We start from the raw sequence: 20,191 nt of genomic DNA on the forward strand, positions 1-20,191 counted from the left end.
TACTGAATTCTAATTCACTAACACAGTAAGAGCTGGCATCAATAAATCAAAATGCAACGTCGCTATGTGATGTATCATTTCTAAACCGGATCTCCAAATGCGTAGAAACAATCAGTTCAAGCACATATCACATCAGATCATAAACTTTGACATGAAACAGGACTCAGTTACGATCCCTATCATGGCAGGTTCAGGATAATAAATCCAAATCTATTATCCTATCACCCAAATCAACCCATCTAATGCCTTATCCTCACATCAAATCCCTCAATTCGAATAGTATATAAACCCTCTTATTTCCAATGTAATAAACGATATTCTTTACTTGATTAATTTCATACTCTTTTTTTTTTAAATAATTTATTTCTGATAAATCACTATGAACGCTTGGCTGCCACAAGCCAGTTACTCCTGTGGTAATTTTTCTGGCATTTCTAGCCTCAATCCATGAGATATAAAAGATCGCTAGGCCGCACTTTCATGATTTGTATTCGCTCTGAAAATGTAAATCAAGGGGACTTTTAGCGTTTTCTTCTGTATGGGGTTTCTGTTCTCCTTCGGATGAAAATTATCGCCCCATTCAACATTACATATGACCTATGGAACGTCAGTCTGGTTGACCATGCTAATCAACTCGATAAAAGCTAACCTATGCTCTTGTGGGTCTATAATAAATATGTAAATTCTCAATCGTGAAGCAGACATGTCATACGAGCAATTGCATTGAAGTCGATAACTTATGAATCTAAAGAAATCAACACAATATCCTTTGAAAATTGGAATGAAACAATTAGCAGATAACACTTAAAGAGCATTGCGACATTAATCGGCATTATAGCACTGTCCTGAACAAACAGCGTGCCTCCACGGAAAAGATATTACGATGTGAAATTCAAATCCTATTCGATTTAGGGTTAGACATCAGCTCCAAACACAGACTTCATTGATGCACAAAGGATGTATCTCTTTCGCACGGGCACGTGATGAAAAGAGCATTTTGTTTATTAGGCATCATTCATTAGCCGAGAGGATATATCTCTCTTCTTTTCTCTCAAACAACAGCTCATTGATCATGTCTGCATTCGTCTTGTCCACTGGAAAGTTTGCTCTCAGAAGCACTTTAAAGGTAAATGTACAATTAAGAAGCATTATACATTGACTAACGCACTTTGATGATAGACTCAAATCAGGGGTATCTCTTCTGCTGTAAGTGACATGTAGCAAAGAAATGCCAACAAGGAGGGACTAACACGCCTTTATAGATTGACAGTGTTAAGCGTGTCGGTATTATTGGCTCTGGTCAAATGGGTCTCGGTATTGCCTATGTAGCTGCCAATGTGACACGTCTTCCTGTTGTCTTGATGGATGTCAATCAAGCACAAAACGAAAAGGGTTTGCAATTTATGGGTAAAGTATAGGTCTATAAATGCGGTGGCACTTTAGAGTACTGATGCTTTGAGTAGACAAGCTTTTGGCCAAGGATGTCGCCAAGAACAAGATCACAGCTGAACATGCAAAAATCACTAGGGAATTGGTCTCCACTACTACTCAAATGTCCGAGTTAAAAGATGCTGATTTCGTTATTGAAGCAGCTTCCGAAAACTTGAACATCAAGACAGCCATTTTCCGTGATCTGGATCAAATCTGTAAGCCTGATAGTATTTTGGCTACCAACACCAGTTCCATCAGCATCACCAAAATTGCTGCCGCAACCAAGAGAGCCGAGCAAGTGATTGGTATGCACTTTATGAACCCTGTACCTGTGATGAAGCTCGTAGAAATTATTCCTGGTTTGGCTACAAGTGATGCAGTGCTCGAGCAAACTCGTTCTCTTGCCACCGCCATGGGAAAGACATGTACTGTCGTTCAAGACATCCCTGGCTTCGTAGCCAACAGACTCTTGATGCCTTATATCAATGAAGCATTTATGCTATTGGAATGCGTAAGTACAGACTCCATTTAAACACCTGAATTAGTTACTCATTATGCAAACAGGGCGCTGCTTCTGCCGAGGATATTGATACTACCATGAAGTTGGGCACCAACATGCCAATGGGCCCTTTGACATTGGCAGATTTTATTGGTTTGGATACCTGTCTTGCCATTACCAAGGTGTTGTACGAGAATACCGGCGATTCCAAGTACAGATCCAGCGTATTGCTTCAAAAGTATGTTGATGCTGGCTGGATGGGCAAGAAGAGCGGAAAGGGCGTCTACAGCTATTAAAGAAAGCGAAACGATCAATTTACAAATAGAAATAAATTTATTATGGGGGAAAAAAAAAAAACCAAATGTAGCATTTTTTTTCTCTTGCAAAGAGAAATAAATTACGATGATGATGGGGTGGATATGAATAATTTTTGATTGCAAAGCTATATTACTACTGGGCAGAAGGAGAGAATTCTAAGAGAGCCTTTTTGAAGCTAGTGCCTTGCCATTGAGTCAGAATAGGATGTGCCATTTCCCGTAACTTGGTGCGTTCATCTGATGATAGATAATCGCTTGAAATCACTTTGAGTGCAAAGTTTAATCCGCGAGCTTGATCTGATAGCACCTCTGTCATGGTCTCGGTGTTATTGAGGGCGTTATACAAACATTGGCGTGCTTCAGGGTCGTTATCTTGGTTGATCAATTTGAGCATGATTTGAGAGCCAAGCTTATGTGTTGCTACTTGGACCAAACATGGTACTAATTGCGATGCTAACAGGGACAGACGATTTTCTAATGTAGAGCAGTCAATGAGCCATGATATCAATAAAGCGCCGTTCGCATGGATAGCCAAAGAAACAGCATTCTGTAATAGTGCTGCGGCAATGAAGATCTACAGACATATTTAGCAAACAAGCCTTGTTATATACATGGTTGTGAAAAGGATCTCTACCTGCTGTGAACTAGTAATCAAACTGCCTTCAAGAATACCGCGCATGGCTCTGGCACCAAATCTACCTTGAGCAATATGCAAGAATTTCTCAACCATTGCGTTCATTATGAACTGGGTATCTCCATCCAGTCTCAAACAGCATTGAACAACGTAATTACCATACTGATCTAGCAATAAGGGTGGTATAAATGGTTGAATGTGTGCACAGACGATTTGGATCTACATAGCAATGTGTTCAATCAAGCCATCAATTTGTGTCATTTATCCATTGCTTTACCTGTTTTTGGGTATTTAACGAATCAATGATCTTTTGTGCAGCCCATGTTCCGTTTTTATGGACTCCCATGGCTGCCAAGTGGGGAGCAACTGCCTGTAACATGAGGGTCTTGACATCTTCAGAGCACTTTTCAAATAGCCGCTGAGCTACTGTATTTCCGATATAGTCTGTAATGTAATGTGAGTTTTGTTGGGACTGCTGTACTATGTTACTAAAAGCTTACCACTACAAATCTCTGCAATTTCATCCATGCAATCCAAAGCAATAGAGTCAGCTTCCTTGTGATCATCTTTGGATGTAACGCTGTCTAGTCGTTTTCTGATTTCTCGAAGTTTGGCAGCGTCATGCCGTCTTTTTAGTCCATATTCAGGAACAGGTGGTATAGATTCGAAATACGAAGATGATTGCAGGGCTGTATAGAGGTCAGATCAAGTCAATCAACAAGCCCATTGTCACTTACATTTGACAAGCTCCATGGCAGCGTCAGGAGCCCCCAATCGCTTCATGATGCCCCATAATTCCCAGTTGGTTTCTCCATCCAGCATGTCCTCATTCGACAATGACTTTGATAGTAGTTTGCTGTATGAGTTGGCTGCTTTGCTGTTGATAGGCACTTTGGCAAACCCTATGCGAATACCCCAAAGCTCTTTCACATTTGGATCATTTTGAATCAATGCATCTCTTGCTGCTTTGGCGCTCTCTTCCTTTTCAAAGTTGATGAATGCGCAGTTTTTATGAGACAGTACGCGAACAGATTCAATAACACCAAACGAGGAGAGAGTTCTTTGCAGTGCAGACTGTGAGATGCCAGGAGGCATGTTACCTAACCCTATGTATACAGTGCTTAATACACATCACTCCTATCTTGCCCTGTGTACCACCACTTACATAATGCTCGAGTGGGCTGCGACACCACTGGCGTTTCAATAGCGGTTGTAATAGGCGATACTACATTTTCGGCTCTACCGTATCCAATGCGAACAATGCAGTTTCCAATTCTCCCGCCCAAGTTTGTTAAAACATCGTCTTTGGCTCGCACTGCATCATCGATATGATAATAGTTGATGAAAGCGCACTCTTTTTCTAGTAACAGGCGCACACTTTCAATGGGGCCGTACATGGAGAATGCGCTGGAGAGGTTATCCATGGTGACTGAAGCGTCTATATTACCTACCCACAGTGACCGGGATACACCTAGATTGGATGGCTGCTGTGCTGAAGATAGCTGCTCTCGTGTTACTGCTGCTGGCGTTGTTGGCATGGATACGGAAGCAAATTCGGTGTTTATAGCTGCATGATTATTGTTATTGATCTATAAAGACAGCGTCAGTATGACATTGTTTGGTGCATCCATGAAACTTGCACTCACATCTGGTTCCATCATCGTACTGCTACTATCGCCATTGATGTGTAGCATGTTTGCTAGTAGCTCAGAATCACCTAATGACAGTGAATGCTGCTGCTCTAGTGACATGATGTTCTCTTCATTGGACTCATAGATGGAGTCATCTTCCAATGTGCCCAGTTGCATTTTCCATAAAGAGGATAATCCAGGGGGCGTGCTGGTGTTATAGTCCATTTTTCCCATACTAGAGGCTCTTGGTCTGCTGCTTATGCCTCGATGGCCATTGCTACTCATCAAGATGTTCTCCATAGATGATGCAGACAACGAGAAGCCATTGCTCAAGCCTGCCCCCAGTGGCTGTGGTTGTGGCTGCTGTTGCTGCTGCTGCTGCTGCTGATACATAGCAGCGTTATTTACAGAATACGACCTACTCCTTAATGTATTTCTCTGCTGATGTAATAAATTGGCGGATGGAGATCCTCCTGTCGGTGGTGTTGCAATTGAGTTGGATGCAGACGAAAGTGGGGAACTGCCACTGCCGTCTTTGTCATCATCCAAACCAATCGATCTTAGCGTGCGAGCAATATCATCACCCTGCTGCAATAGCTGTTCCGTGGTTGAGGGAGATGTTGGCTCTACTGTGGATGGTCTCCAAGCAGCATAAGTGGCTGGTACCGGCAGCGTGAGAGAACCCGAGCGATGTCTATTTACAGCGCTGTTGGTCACCACAGGGAATGCGACCGGTGGTAGTTGTGGTTGCTGTGGCTGTAGCGGTGCTTGGTGGTGATGATGATCCATGTATATTACAGAGGGCATGGTACCCGCACGGGCACGTCGTAGTGGCAGAAGTGGAGCTCGTGTTTCTAAATTAGTGGTATCCATAGGAAATAATTTGTTGCTTGAATATGGCGTGTTCAGCATGTTCTCCAGGTAGCCATTATTGTAATTTGTTGTATCTACCGTCTCTTCAAGCACAATATCCAAGTCTCTATCGTATCTAAGCGTGTTAGACATCTGCAACTGCATATATAAGTGATGCTAATTACCTGGCCGAGTGAAATGGAGCTGTATTTGGCTGTCGGTCTTTTTTGTTATGCTGCATAAATGAATAGGTTTTAGTAAGATACGAGGAAAGCAAAAAGATACGAGTAAAATCAAGAGAGAAGAAGGGAGGGGAAAGAGAAGGGAGAAGGGAGAAGGATGGCCCTTTTAAGGGGCTGCTCTCCATTTGATGGTCTGGATAAACACACACCCCGAATTTACACACACATGACACACATGGATTTACAGAAGAGAACCTTAAATACCAACATCAAGTGCTTTCCATTGGATGTTGAGGCGTTCAAGGTTTGATTTTTCATGCATCTAAAATCTGGTTATATTACGCTAATGTATAGTACAGTCTTTATTTTTGAGATGGGGCAGGGTAATCGTCTAACGCAGCACTCTTTTTTGCAGATTCGATCAGAGGCAAAAGACATGATAAAGGGGCCGCTTTGGCCAGAAAGGGATGCTGCAACAGTTCAGCAGCAGAAGGTCTACTTTCAGCATTGAATTTGAGACATTTACTCAAGAAATCACGGAATGTCACTGATAGCTGCTCAGGATCTTTCAGCGAAGGTGGTACACGTTGTGTTGTCAGCAGTCGAATTGCTTGCTCCGGATCTTCTAGATGAGGTGGACTTCCCTCCACCATCTCAATGGCTGTAATGCCGAGCGACCAAATGTCTACACTGGGTCCATATTCTTTGCGTTGAACAACTTCAGGTGCCATCTAGTGAGAAATCATGAGTCTCTTATGCTACTGTATATATAGCGAGACCTACCCAGCAAGGAGTACCGGCTAGAGTTGTTCTTTTGGATTGCTTCTTATCGATTTGAGCGCAATAGCCAAAATCAGCTGTACGCACAATTAGCACACATGCCAAAGCTTGATCATACACTGTCACTTACAAAGCTTAATTTGGCCCTGCATGCCAATCAAGATGTTGTCGCTCTTGATGTCTCGATGGATGATGCCTCTGGAATGAAGGTAGTCCAAGCCATGAAGCACCTCTAGACATACAGCGGCAATCTCTCTTTCTGCCATGTAGTTTTGTGTCACGATATCTGTCAAACTACCGCCCTCCATGTACTCCATCACAATCCAGACATCATTCTTCCATATATAAGATTCAATGTGCTGTACCATGTTTTTGTGTGCCTGATCTACTTTGCCCATTCGAACTTCATCCACAATCAAGTCTTTTCTCACTTGCCTTCTAAGGTGGATTTGTTTTATAGCTACAAATTGGCCATTGTCTTTGCTGGATATTCTTTGAGCTTTATAAACAGAACCAGAGGCCCTATTTGTTTGAGAACGAAAAAAGGGGGACCATTAGTATGATACTAGGGAGATGAACAGCTACCACCACACTATCAGGGCAATAAAGTTTGATTTGAAATGCACATACCCTTCCCCAATTTTCACCATATCAGTGTATATCGTGCAAGGATCCTCCTGTTTACATAATTTGCTTAGCTCGGCAATAGCTTCAGGTGTGGACATGGCCCTCTTTGTGGGCCGCTTGCGATCGGATTTCTTGGTCGATTCTGACATACTCTGTGGCTGTTGTGGCATCGCCTCTACTGCTGCTGCTACTGTCATGACTGGTAGAGGCCTGTTTTGCTGGTTCTTTTCAATCTCGGCATAGACTCGCTTGATAAAAGAAGACAGTAAAATGTCTTGTTGTTTGCTACCTAAACCAGCTTTTTTCACAAGGTTAATAATGATGGATTTTAATGGCCACTGCTTGGTTGACATACATATTTCCCAATCTGGCGCTTTTCCAAGTGTCATTTCCCCTGTATCAGCATCAAAATGTATATGTGTTTTATGTATTGCATCAAATGGCCATGAAATAACCATCATGTTTCTGCTGGAGTGTGCCTTTTTCTGCTTGAACAAAAACATACCTGTGTCAAAAAGGGTTACAAGTGTGTTTTCTAGCACTAGTGGTATCCATGCTTACGCATTATTCTATTAATGACGCCTGAGCTTCTTCTCTTTTGTGTAGTGTTGTAGGAGCCCTCAAATGTATTTCTCTTTGATCTTTTGTTGAGTCCAGCCAAGTAAGAGGCAATTGGCTCGTCATTTTTGGGCATTTGTTGAATACTGTGCTGAGATGCAGACAACGCACTCATTTTAACTGTAATTATGGAAGAGAAAAGAAAGAAAGAGAGAGAGAGAGAGAGAGAGAGAGAGAGAGAGAGAGAGAGAGAGAGAGAGAGAGAGAGAGAGACAAAGACGGACAAAAATGAGCCTTTATAAGCTGTAGGCACAGATTACTATAAAAGATCACTTGTAAGGGAACAAGTTCGGTTCATATCTGTATTATCATTATATTGGAAACATTTACGTTAGTAAAAATTTATCTACTGTTTACATGGAGGAGCTGCTTCCTTGAAAGAAACAGCCTGTCTGTGCTAAGAGGAGTAACTCTATCATTATAAATACTTTCTTGGGTAATTAGCATTTGGATGAGAGGGAAGAAGACATGGCTCAATCACCACAAGATATTCATATTGTGAACATAACATGTGTATATATAAACTTGGTGATGGGCTGCATATCACGATGGCACTAGGCACGGTTTTGATATTTATAGACTGATGATAGCTAATGTAATCGGCACAGGCCTTATTTTTAGGGATCTTAAACGAAATGTAATGATCTACTCAAAATGAGATCATTTAGCAATGTCTGCAACATTATGAGCTGATGTACCGAAACGGCACTTGTATGAACAGATTCGCCATACAAGTTGGTTGTCATAATAACAATCTATACAAATTACAGCGTAAACGAAGCCTGGATAGTGCTCTCATCTGAATACAAGTTTGAAAGAATCACAGGCAATCGCTTTGGTAGCATCTGAGCACAAAAACACGTGTGTCGCCATAGAGTGTATCACAGGCATTTAATTTAAAAGACACTTTTTTTTTTTTTTTTTTTTTGTTCTCCCTTTTTATTTCTCTCTTTATCACTGTTTTGCATTCATCTTTTCAAAGATTCGTTCAGGGCAAGCATGGCATCTGAAAAGTATCAAAAAATTGCTATTGTTACCGGGGCCAATGGAGGCGTTGGGTTTGGTATTTGCCAACGGCTACTAGAAGCAGAAGGAGAAGCATTGACACTTGTGATGGCTTGTCGTAATCCTGCAAGAGCAAACAAAGCCAGAGAATTGTTGTGGAGACAGTTTCCTCTCGCAAACATTGATATTGAGCTGGTGGATGTGGGCTGTGCTAAAAGCGTCTTGTCGTTCTCATCTGCTATCAAGAACAAGTAAGACAAAGATCATATGTCATTGTATTGAATACTCATTCAGCGCAGATACCCTCATATCAACTACTTGTTCTGCAATGCAGGTATCCTCAGCTCTTGTGGGTTGAATTGGAAAGCTGTATTTGTTGGGTTCTTTACAGATCCAGTGGGATTGTTTGAACGATCAGATGCAACTATTCAAACAGTGGGAGAAATCAATGAGGATGGCATGGGCAAAGTGTTTGCTGCAAATGTATTTGGCCATTATACCATGGTAAGCAGGGTTCTTGTCTTTTGAGTATATCGACCAACATGGATGACAGATGCGTGAACTGGAGGGCTTATTATCCTACACTGGCGACGGAAGAGTCATTTGGACCAGCTCGATTACAGCCCACAGCAAATCATTCGACATCAATGACTGGCAAGGCATCCTATGGTACGTTGGTGCCTGCAGAGACAGACAATGCAAACTCACACTTTTAACAGCAAAGAGCCATACGAATCCTCTAAATGGGCCTGTGATCTTATCTCGATCGCTTCAAGCGAAAGATTTCAAAAAGAAGAAACTCGCATTGCATCTTTCACCACATCGCCCGGTGTTGTCGTAACTGAGATTGGCGAGCTGCCTGTATGGATAGTAAAGGCTAGGATCCTTGTTCACTACATTGTAAGTTGACGTTGACAACAAAAGTGTGGTTGTGCTCACACCTGTGCTCGTTTCAGATGCGCCTATGTGGTGTCGCTTCTCAAAATATTACAGCGTACAATGGTGCCATAGCGGATGTTTATGCAGCATTAGAACCATTGTCAAGATTAAGCTATTTGAACCGTTATAATTCGTTGTCGACTCGATGGGGAAGAGCCTATGTGGGTGCTCAAGCTATTCCAGAGTATGATCGCGTTACAGCAGAGAAATTAATCGAGAAGTGTGAACTGGCCTACCAAGCCTTTAAAAAGAGCTTTGATCCTGTGGCAACTGCACCCGCAAACTGATATTACAATACCTCAGCACACAAAATTACTGATACTCATTCATACACACACCATCATCTTGCCCAGTATTTTTCTGGCCAAATTTAATTAAACGCAATGTACAAAAAGGCTATTTTGTTGATGATGTGTGTGTACACAATGTTCATCCAATTTTAAATTAATCCAAAAAACGAGAGACATTCCGGTTGCGAATTTTGTGATGTAGCCTTTCATCTGTTGTGTCTAAAGGATAGAGCATGGATGATATGGACAGTGTAAATGTATGGATAGCATCAAAGTGCTGTCAGGCATTGAAGGCCATGGGTTGCTTCTGAGTTGAGATACTCTGATCCACTGCTACAGCAGCATGTTGAGGAGGAAAGGATTCAAATATGACAATAATCACAACAGCATATCGCAATAAGCTATGTTCATAAAAGGGCATTAGTCAAAGATAACATATCTCTCTTTTGCACATTCAACACTTTTCTATGTCCTTATTTAAATCAAAGAGAAAAAATCAGATTACATCCGAGTCTGATTCTACATCACAGTCTGCACTGTTGCCAGTTCAAAATGTGTACAGCGCATACAACAGATTACCCAGCCCAGTGCATACAGTCGATCAAGAGATGGAGGACGTTTACTCAACCAGCAACATCCGAAGCAAATTCCATCGACAGCATTTTAACAAGCACCATCACAATCGTCATCATCAAAAACCACATGAAATCAATTATGATCACACAGAGAAATTTAGTCAACAACAAAAGCTGATTAAAGAAGCAGAGGAACGAGCTGCTGCAAAGCTACACAAAAAATCGCTCTACGCACGATTACTATGCTGCTTGTGCTTCCCATGCCTGCCCATGTGGACAAGAACTCTTTGCTGCTTTGTTTTGTTGTTAATATGCGGTTTTAGCTGTCTGCTGTTATTCTTGGCAATGTCATTCAAGCAGCCTCAGATTGTACTTAATGGGGGCAATGATGCTTCATTGAATTACAGCATCTACAATGGAAATTACTTTGAAATGAATTTTGACAAGATCAAGGCCGTGGTAAGCTGTCCCAGTAATACAAGAGTCTTGTTACTAAACAATGCTACAGATGTATTACCCTACTCCAAATCAAACAACGATAGGCGTTGGCCAAGTATCAGATATCGTATTGAGCCCTCATGCAGTGACAAACATTACATTTCCAATGCAATTGCTTAGCAGTAGTTTTGGCAAAACTGTTATAAATACGACTACCAACGTAGCAGACGATAGCCCGGTTTTCAAACGCATTGTATCTCAACTATGCTCGGCAGAGACGGACGATTCTGGCAACCCAAAAGAGATAGACGTTGTGTATGACTTGATGCCAACGCTCAAATTTGGGGATTACGGGGTCTTGAGCTTATCATTTATAGGGCAAGCAACAAAAATATCTTGCGAAAAGGTATGTGTGCATCTATTCCCCGCGTTATGCGTATCTAATTGTCTGTCATTCAGTTACAAAATATGGCCAGAGAATCTTGATTTCTATATATTTGCCATTGAATTGACGCTTTTCATGCATGAGATGCCAAAGGAATAAATTGGTTCGTTTTCTCTAGTAGAAATATATGACCTGTAGAAAGCACTCCATGAATTTTGATCAAGTCAGTTAGGGGTTCTGGATAAAGTACATACTAATTAGTGCACTAACAGACATACCGCATCTTTAAAAGATGGAAGTTGTATACCAAGATAAGATATACACATAGTGATTGGGATGAATAGCATTCCTGCAAGGATTAGGATGACATACTGCGTGTCACTTTGGAATGAGCATTTAGCACCGATTAAGCCTATAATAGCATCCAAATACTCTAGAATAACAATAGAAATTAGCCATTTCAATCTAGCGAACCCTTTAGCCTCGCAATTCTCTGCTTAAAAGCTCCACATTTCATGGATTATCTTCATGATGAGGGTAGCATTGTATTTGCCAGGCAGCCTCGCGTCGTTAATAGTATTTCAATATCCGATATACTTTTTGTTCTGGTTTGTTCATTTTTAAATATTTTGGATTCTATTCGACCTATTTTGCAACATTCGACTATAAAAATTGTCGTATTCATCTCATACTTTCTTATATTTTCTTGGAGTACTTTTCAAGGCGCTTCTAATGATGCTAACTGTAATAAGTGTTTTAAATGAAACTATCGAGCAATTTAATAAAATATGAAATGAGGTTTTTAGCGAAAATAGCCATATTTTGCATATGAAAACCTCATAAAAGTGGTTTCAGAGGTTGCTTTGGATCGAGAGAAACATTTTGATTTAATACATACCATATTAAAAGTCTTCATTTTCAAGGTGAAAAACGCAATTGTTTGGTTTTCGATGAAAACCATGAGGTACCCCTCAATCTTTTTGGTCGATTTTTGGCCATGTTTTTTGGGTCTCCAAAAAGTTGAGCAAAGGTGCCAGAAAAGTACTACTACTCAAGTACAATTGTTTGGCGTTATTCTAGTGGCTCAGGAAGGTCTACATGTCAAGATATGAGGGCCTGAAAATTGTCCAATTTGGTTATGTTTTTGCTTTATGGCTTTTATTTACACGGCATGAATCACATCTTTAGTAGTTGAAGTCTTCTGGAAGGGCAGTTTTGCAGCTGGTGCAACTTCTAATTCGAACAGGAAGCATATTGTCTTTGGTAAGACTAATTCATGCAAATTTTGATACGTTATGTTGCTGGTAAGCTTGATAATAATGGAAATGAGTAACTGAATTTGCTGCTTATTAGATACTATGGTTTTGAACCTTCGCTTCGCTACAATTAAACCCTCATATAGATCAATGGCACCAAGCGTTGGATTAGACGCCTGATTACCTTGGCTTTGCACTTTTGATTTGCTACGGTAAAACCTTCTATAACTCAATGCTACCCAATGTTGGATTAGATGCTTAGTTGTCATAGGCTTTACTCCTTTGCTTTGCTACAGTAGACCTCCCCTATAAATCAATGCTATCAAGTGTTGAATTAGATGAAATATTATGTTCTTGTACATAGAGAAGATAATGATTAACTTTACCCCTGAAAATGATGAATAGTCTCCGCTCTTGATCTGATTCAGGGCATCTTTGACAACTTCGATCATGTTTCACCACATAGATAAGCATTTTGTATAGTTTATTAATCTCTTTTTATTCAGAATAGAAAGGAGTCCCGTATTTTGCTTACTCGTAACGATGCATTTAAAGATGCAAACTTGTTAACGTATACGAAAATTATTTGGAGTAAAGGCTTATTGCAAATCAACGAGTGGTTCTGTATTTTGAAGATTAATTGCTTATTTGAATGACAGGATTAAAAAGTTTATTGAATAAAGTGTAATATGTATTGATTTAGTTAATGTTTATATGCTTTGCATTAAACAGAATAAGTGCTCAGAGCAGAGAAGGCGTTGCACAAGCTGCGATTTTTTGGGGTTCTCAGTGTTTGTTTATTCTTTAGAACATGCTATATTTATCCAAATTAAAACTGTCAATGAAAAGAGAAAAGGAGTATTTAAAGATAACATCATACATGTTCCATAGTGTGCATATGAGCATATGTGATGCATTTTACGAGTTTGGCTGTGCCAGATGAAAAAGGCTTTTAATTCTATCGCAATAATAATAAATCAAACATTTTGACTTTTTGAAGATTCTTGAGACAGTACGGCTTTATGTACTTTCGGGATGACAAGAAAATAAAACTCACACACACACACACATATACAATTATTTCATTGTTGTGATGATACAAATAAACATTGTAAAACTGGCTCAGCAGCGATTATAGTGTAATTTTGATTTACCTGCGACCATGACATTGTCGTATAGACCATTAGCTTGTAGTTGAGATTGCAACATAAAATACACACACACACACACACACATATATATATATATATACGTACATATCATGCCCTCACTTAGTAAACGTTGAATACATCATTCTTCACATATTTACAGTTTGTTTCGATCATGAATTGCCATAACAAGACAAAACATCAGGTGGTCACAGGGAAAAGGGATCTATTTAGGAGGGAGTAAGAAATTAATCTGTACAGATTTAACCATGTTGTTGCCATTAGAGTTATACTTTAAAATAATTGATGCTTGTATTTATGAGGACATATTAGCATGTATAGACATTCTCAATTCGGATTCAAATCAGATTATCACCACCCACCAGCTTGCTTTAGTGAACCACTGCACAAACAACTATATCATCCAGAATGTCGCTTTTCATAGGCTCAGGCTATGGAAGTTGTTGTTGCATATACCTAAAGGGCCAATACAGCTAGCAATTGGAAATACAAATCAATGGACTCTGGTCTATATTGATATTCATACGCAGTACATGGACACTCAAGAGGAACACTTTATCGTCATTAACGAAAGAATGAAACGGCATTGTGAGCCTAGCAAATGGACGAAACACTCATCCATGCTGTATTTACAAAGCACCAGCACCAGCACCAGCACCACTCCCAATGCAATGACTCGTAAACAACAAGATACAAGAATTCCCTTTTTCGATCTATATGGATTCTTAATTGATTTATACACATTCACGACCAATAATATCATGTCGATATGGCTTTGGAAAAGAGCAAACACGTTTTTTAGAAATGATATTCTCAACCATGAATTCAGTAACAAAGAGCAGAAGCAGCGTAGGAGGGCCATACAAACAAACAGTGAGTCATATGTGACCCACCACGGTTTTCGACCAATATTGGACACGCAACAGAGATCACTAATGGCTTGGGATCGACCCATTACCTTTAAGAAAAAAGGGTTGACAGAAACCGTAATGCTTTACAACACAGAATTGTTTGGAACAATGCTTTGATTTTACTCCTTTTGATATGTATATATAAATGCTCTCTTTTTTCTTCTCTCTCCCTTCTTTTTCTTTATCATCTGAATAAATTGCTATATCGCTCAAATGTCTGCCGCTATCTTCATGTCTCCTAAATCCAGTGCCACTGCTACCACTTTAGCTGAGGACGCAACCATCACTCTTCCTGTAAATTCAATCACTCGCAAATGCTGCAGCTGCGGCTCATTCGCTCACAAAACAAGGTAAGACTTCATCTGCATTTGATAGTTACAACCATGATTCTAACATACTTTTAACAGAGATTGTCCCAAGCTACACCATTAGATCAACGCTGCCTTCTGAATAGACTTTTATATACAACTCATATACTCCTTCCTCATTTTCCTAATACTACTTCACTGCTATATTACTATTACCTATTGTTACTACCACTTTTATACATATTGTTTTTTTTTCCCAAAAACAAACAAGTTTCAAATAAACAAAATGTCAAATGGGACAATCAAAGACTTTCCCATGACTCATACATATTTGTCCTAGTAAAACACACACACACACACACACACACACACACACACACACATACCAGATACTTTGCTTCACCACTTTGTTGTAGAGCACAATATCAACAACACACAAGTTTCATAAGCTTTATTCCTTCAAGTGCTGCTTTTGAACCAACTGCTTTAAATCGTCCAACATGGGTAACAGTTCATCTTGAGAGTCTGTGAATTGTTCAATCAACTTTCTTGCTACTGTCAGTAGCTCTTCATGCTCCTCTGCAAATCTGCGCTCCATGGCTTGTAATCTACATCTCATTGTTAGTCTTGCCTTAAATCAATCTTTCGGCGTCATGACTTACCGTGCTTCCTCCGCAAAAAGTCGTTCCTTTGCTTGGAACAACGAATCTCTGCTTCGACTACGCTCGTCATCCAACGCCTTTTCATGCTTTTCGGTGATAATATTGTACTTTTCGTTTTCTTCCATGAACTGGCGTCGACCCTCCTCATGCTTTTTTGCCTTGATCTCAATCTCTTTCTGCTTCTCTGTCAAGTCCAGCTTGGTTTGTTCGATATCTGCATTCAGGGCATCCGTTTTCTCGCGCAATCGTTGTGTCTCAAGAGTGATTTGATCGAAATCTTGTCTTTCGGTGATCTCTAATCTTTCTAGTATTGGCTGTAGAGAAACAGATGCATGAATATTACATAATCCAGCATGCCCCTCAATTTCAACCTACTATAAGCTTTTGATCCACATCATAAGAAAGCATTTGATTTGTGGCCGTTGCACCAGGGTTGTAGACTAACAATAATTCGTGCTGTTCTTGACCCGAAGGAAACAGCTTCTTGATTTTAGTGTTGAACTCGTCGACTTGTTTGCGCACTCTGTCCCTCAGAGCAGTCAATGTATCCATCTTTTCGTTGTATGCTAATCGGCGTGTCTCTAAATGAGCTGTCAGATCGGCGCATCTCTTCTTCTCAGCCTCGTGCTCTTTTGCCAAGGACTCCAGAGTAGCTAATGATACATTCTTTTCCCTCAATTTCTCTTCCAGTTCTGCCTTTTGCTGCTCTAATCTCTGATTCTCGTTGTCCAATCGCTTGACTTCTTCTTCGACCACTTTATTGATGCTTCTATACTTCTCCACTCGCTTTCGCTTCTCCTGGCAATAGTTTTGGAATTTTGCACCGTCTCTTGTTAATTCGTGGTTTCTTTTCTTCAAGTGTTCGATTGTTGACTATGACAATGAATCAGTACACTACATTTTCCCCCCTCCCAATTGCTGACATTACTCCGTCTGACTCCAACATGGCTGCTGTATCCTTCAATGCTGCTATTTCTGCGTCTATTTCGTGTAAATCTCTGTCTCTTTGTTCAGCTATAGTAGCTAAATCACAATAATAAGCTGTCATGTTGAACAATATGGATATTCTCTTACCAAATCTGTTTCTCAATGGATCCATTTCCTCGTCATACGAAGGCTCCTCCTCTGAGCTTATGTACTTTTGATAGGAAGCAAACGAGAATTCAGCAAATGCACATGCCATTTGATTCTCCTCGATCTCTAGATGGGCTAGGGATGGATCTTTGAATTCCTTTGGATTTGATACATCTCTTGATTTGCAGGCTTCCATCAGCCAATGCAGCAGACCATAGAAGTTTGCGTTTGAGTGAATGGCGCCAATGGACAGTAGTGATTTGCGACTGATGCTGTCTCGTAAGGGGTATTTCAGCGTGTTCAAGATTTCAATCACATGGTCTTCGACTTTCTTCTTGTTTCGGTAACTCGGGTCATAGTGTTGCACCAGATGTGTATAAATGTAGTGAAAGTCCTTGGAGGAAAGAGAACGTATAGTCTTGTATTGCGGTACAAATTCCTTGAATCCAATCTTCTCCAAGTAGTCAGCAATAGCTTGCGCATAGCGTCTCTGATTCTCACCACTCTTGATGTCTCTGGGATCGCTTGGGTATTTTCTGACGGTGGGTGGAAAAGTGTGTTCACTGAAGTCTGCTGCTAAACTCGATTGAACCGTAGGATTCCCTATTCTGTGAAATGAGATTAGCTTTGAATCTCTCTGCTTCAAATAAAGCTCATGACTGAGAACCTTGAGAGCAACATTTGAGGCCGATTCGGTATGTATGGTTCGCTGGCAGATGTGTATGGCTCATTCTGAGCGTATGTTGCTCTGGCGAGGGCTGTTGGTGTAGATGCTTCTGCTGCCTCTGCCGCCTGATCTGCATCCGCTGTTTGTGGGTCTGATATCATATGATGGCCAAGCATGGTGCGTTGTGAGCCCACTGTAGACGCTGCTTCATCATTGTTCAAAGTAAGTCTATCCATCCCATACGACAGGCGATTTGCTCTCTTGGAAGGGAACCCTGGTGTATTCGATGGCCCAGGACGCTTTCTATTGTCACTCATGTTGTATAATTCGAAAAAGAAAAATGGGTTCGTGCAATAATTGATGCGACGCGTTTTCTTTTATATTTCGTACCGCGAGAAAGCAGATCAACCCGCCCGCTCACATAAAAAGTCAAAACTGCTAATTTCCATTGAATCACACAGGGCCAGCGAGCTGCAATCACGTTTTTATTACCACGAGTGCTTGTATTATGCTATCTTTCTCGATCAGAATGGAGTTTTTCTTGCAAAAGGTCTTTACAATATCTACTTCCTGTTCGCTGCAAACAAAGGCCATTTTATCCTGCAAAATCCTTACTAGATAAAACAAGTCGCAAGGTGTGTGTTTCGTTGCTGATCCCAAGTTGTTTGCAGTCATATAGGCGACTCCTTCATGATCCAACGGTTTCAAGCTGCGAGCTGATGGTCAGTGTAATATTTTTTTCTGTCGATAGTCTAATAACGACTGAAAACGGACTCAGAGAGCAGTTAGGTGCAGGCACTAACTGATGATGATCCATGGTGGAATTAGAGTACATGCTAGGGCTTTCTTTCATCAGAAACGTGCATGACAGGGCTAACGAAGATTGATCATCCTCTGTAGTCTCTGGCTGATAATGCTCTGATATTAAATTTACAGGAGATACAACACAATATACAGCTATTTCATATTCATTTCCTAGCTCTACATGTATATTAAGGGAGTGGTAATATCGTAATAGAAAGAAGGGGAGATTAATGTCTACATATGTCCTCGCTTTTGTGAAATTTACCGTCAAAACAGCCTTCACACGGATTCCCAGTAGGAAGAGTTATACTTGCTGCCTCTAGTATGGATCTTGCCATAATGATGTCTGTTTCTGAGAATGCTACTCGCAATGCCTGCCATATCTCTTCTCTGCCCTGAATCCAGCAATTAGTCACTCTCGATACAACATCGCATCAAGATAGTTACCCCATAGCTAGGCGCTGTTTCCCAAAATGCCGTTCGCTTGCGGTCTAGTTCTACTCTGGTGATAGGCATGCCCGCTGTCCACAGTAAACCCGTCCGTTTGAATGGCTTGCTTTTATTGTAGTATGCTCTAGGAAATGTAGGATGATCTCGATTACTGCCATCTGATTGATTTGTATTTTGATTGGTAGATGATGCTGATCTTGACAGCGAGCCTTGATCTACAAGGTTGGATGGACAGCAACCCATTGTACTCTATGATTTGGTAAGAAAACAAGAAAATAAGCAAGAAAAAGAGAAAGGGAGCTCGATGATAAAAAACGCTTTAATGTTTTATACAGAAAATAATCGCAAGGGGTAAGGAGAGATGTCTGCGTTCATGTCTATTGTTGTGATATGAACAAAACATGTGATGGATATTTAGAAGGCAAATTAACTGCGCGGCCTCCACTCATTGTTCTCAATATCTTGCAGCTTGATCTGATGGAAGATATTTGTATCATTTTTAACCTGCGAGGGTCTACCAAGGAGTTGTGTTGATCGACCAAATTCAATCATCTTCAAGTCTAATGTCATTGATGCCTCGATGTAACCACAGCACACCACAGCGAGTGTCGTATCATCCAAGCGATCTAGGTAGATTACCCAATTATCCAGTTGCTCACCTTCAAACCTCACCTTGATCTATTACAACGTCGCATTGAATTTAAGAGGCAAAATGATATATTATGACTGACGACTCACCGTATCATGTACATTGGCAAAATCCAATTTTAGTAAATCCAGAGACAGCCCTAACCCAAGCGCTTTTGTGTAGCTCTCTTTGCATCCCCACAATTGATAGAATGTCTCTAGGCGAGTATCTTCGTTATCACTGTCCATGACTAGATGCATTTCATTATGCGTCAACTGAAAGCCAAGGGTGTTGAGCAAGTGGTGTCTAGACATGTTCTCTTTCTTCACTCACCTGAGGCTGGAAACTCTTCAAATAAGCATCGATCGATTGCTTTTTAGGGCGATCGATGGCCACAGCATCGACACCAATTTTCATATCTTTTGTACAGCCAAAAATAACCCAATCTCCTTCATGAGATGTGTTGTAATCGTAATTTAGAGATTCAAAATGTTTCTACCGCATGTTGTAAGTCTAACAAGCTGCATGAATTTCTGAGGGGATATTATACCAAAATCGGTTTTCCTGCAGGTAAGCGTTCAAACTCGAGATCAAACCAAGGCACCTGTAGCTCTTGAGAAAAATAATGTCGCCTTAAAAGCAAATTGGCTAATGCTAAATGTCTATCTCTAGCAAATTTGAATCTCATGACAGATGGATGTTCGGCCTTTGGTAACCATGACAACGCTCTGTCAAACTATACACATGAAATGAGCATACATGACAGGTTTGAGCTTGTTAGAAGCCTACCTGGTCTCCTTCAAAAGCGCCTTTAATATCAAAAGAAAGTAAATCCAGCTTAGCCATCGCGTCTGTGATTGAGAAAACAAGTGAAAAAGGCTCGAGTCGTCAGCAAACTGCTGCCGAGGGGCTGCTATTTAAAGCACGGCTGGATTATGTAAGCGTCTTGAATGTTTAAGCCATGGATTTGTAATTTTGTCTTCCAACCCAGTATACCACGTTGCTTTCTGATAGATGGGGCCATGGTATATAGTATTCAATGCAAAGTATTCCGTATTC

At 40.6% G+C, this 20,191-nt stretch overlaps 8 protein-coding genes across 8 annotated transcripts; 3 read left to right on the top strand and 5 right to left on the bottom strand.

The window, feature by feature from the left end:
* Positions 1 to 1,072: 1,072 nt before the first annotated feature.
* On the top strand, positions 1,073 to 2,226 carry ATG13_1 (autophagy protein 13; the record flags this gene model as incomplete). The annotated part of the gene is made up of 5 exons (XM_064822418.1): positions 1,073 to 1,126; positions 1,180 to 1,206; positions 1,263 to 1,407; positions 1,464 to 1,942; positions 1,996 to 2,226. The coding sequence occupies 5 exons, from the start codon at positions 1,073 to 1,075 to the stop codon at positions 2,224 to 2,226; spliced, it is 936 nt and encodes a 311-aa protein (XP_064679018.1).
* A 154-nt stretch (positions 2,227 to 2,380) lies between these two features.
* GFA1 (glutamine--fructose-6-phosphate transaminase (isomerizing)) lies at positions 2,381 to 5,605 on the bottom strand (the record flags this gene model as incomplete). Its single annotated transcript, XM_064822419.1, has 8 exons — positions 2,381 to 2,821; positions 2,882 to 3,100; positions 3,159 to 3,325; positions 3,382 to 3,570; positions 3,619 to 3,987; positions 4,047 to 4,470; positions 4,528 to 5,491; positions 5,550 to 5,605. 8 exons carry the CDS (start codon positions 5,603 to 5,605, stop codon positions 2,381 to 2,383), a joined length of 2,829 nt encoding a protein of 942 aa, XP_064679019.1.
* A 303-nt stretch (positions 5,606 to 5,908) lies between these two features.
* Positions 5,909 to 7,686, bottom strand: ATC70_003052 (uncharacterized protein; the record flags this gene model as incomplete). Its single annotated transcript, XM_064822420.1, has 6 exons — positions 5,909 to 6,277; positions 6,330 to 6,403; positions 6,457 to 6,848; positions 6,957 to 7,251; positions 7,309 to 7,458; positions 7,515 to 7,686. The coding sequence occupies 6 exons, from the start codon at positions 7,684 to 7,686 to the stop codon at positions 5,909 to 5,911; spliced, it is 1,452 nt and encodes a 483-aa protein (XP_064679020.1).
* An 884-nt stretch (positions 7,687 to 8,570) lies between these two features.
* ATC70_003053 (uncharacterized protein) lies at positions 8,571 to 9,802 on the top strand (the record flags this gene model as incomplete). Its single annotated transcript, XM_064822421.1, has 5 exons — positions 8,571 to 8,827; positions 8,876 to 9,080; positions 9,130 to 9,245; positions 9,296 to 9,476; positions 9,533 to 9,802. The coding sequence occupies 5 exons, from the start codon at positions 8,571 to 8,573 to the stop codon at positions 9,800 to 9,802; spliced, it is 1,029 nt and encodes a 342-aa protein (XP_064679021.1).
* A 470-nt stretch (positions 9,803 to 10,272) lies between these two features.
* Positions 10,273 to 11,304, top strand: ATC70_003054 (uncharacterized protein; the record flags this gene model as incomplete). The annotated part of the gene is made up of 3 exons (XM_064822422.1): positions 10,273 to 10,839; positions 10,889 to 11,224; positions 11,278 to 11,304. 3 exons carry the CDS (start codon positions 10,273 to 10,275, stop codon positions 11,302 to 11,304), a joined length of 930 nt encoding a protein of 309 aa, XP_064679022.1.
* Positions 11,305 to 15,298: 3,994 nt separating this feature from the next.
* ATC70_003055 (uncharacterized protein) lies at positions 15,299 to 17,567 on the bottom strand (the record flags this gene model as incomplete). Its single annotated transcript, XM_064822423.1, has 6 exons — positions 15,299 to 15,455; positions 15,510 to 15,823; positions 15,885 to 16,382; positions 16,438 to 16,532; positions 16,584 to 17,191; positions 17,251 to 17,567. The coding sequence occupies 6 exons, from the start codon at positions 17,565 to 17,567 to the stop codon at positions 15,299 to 15,301; spliced, it is 1,989 nt and encodes a 662-aa protein (XP_064679023.1).
* A 766-nt stretch (positions 17,568 to 18,333) lies between these two features.
* ATC70_003056 (uncharacterized protein) lies at positions 18,334 to 18,747 on the bottom strand (the record flags this gene model as incomplete). Its single annotated transcript, XM_064822424.1, has 2 exons — positions 18,334 to 18,444; positions 18,502 to 18,747. The coding sequence occupies 2 exons, from the start codon at positions 18,745 to 18,747 to the stop codon at positions 18,334 to 18,336; spliced, it is 357 nt and encodes a 118-aa protein (XP_064679024.1).
* A 183-nt stretch (positions 18,748 to 18,930) lies between these two features.
* On the bottom strand, positions 18,931 to 19,978 carry ATC70_003057 (uncharacterized protein; the record flags this gene model as incomplete). Its single annotated transcript, XM_064822425.1, has 5 exons — positions 18,931 to 19,182; positions 19,243 to 19,407; positions 19,466 to 19,627; positions 19,683 to 19,868; positions 19,922 to 19,978. 5 exons carry the CDS (start codon positions 19,976 to 19,978, stop codon positions 18,931 to 18,933), a joined length of 822 nt encoding a protein of 273 aa, XP_064679025.1.
* Between the last annotated feature and the right edge of the window lie 213 nt (positions 19,979 to 20,191).

Source organism: Mucor velutinosus, assembly GCF_035048745.1.
Source record: "Mucor velutinosus strain NIH1002 chromosome Unknown tig00000165, whole genome shotgun sequence".
NCBI classification, from domain to species: domain Eukaryota; kingdom Fungi; phylum Mucoromycota; class Mucoromycetes; order Mucorales; family Mucoraceae; genus Mucor; species Mucor velutinosus.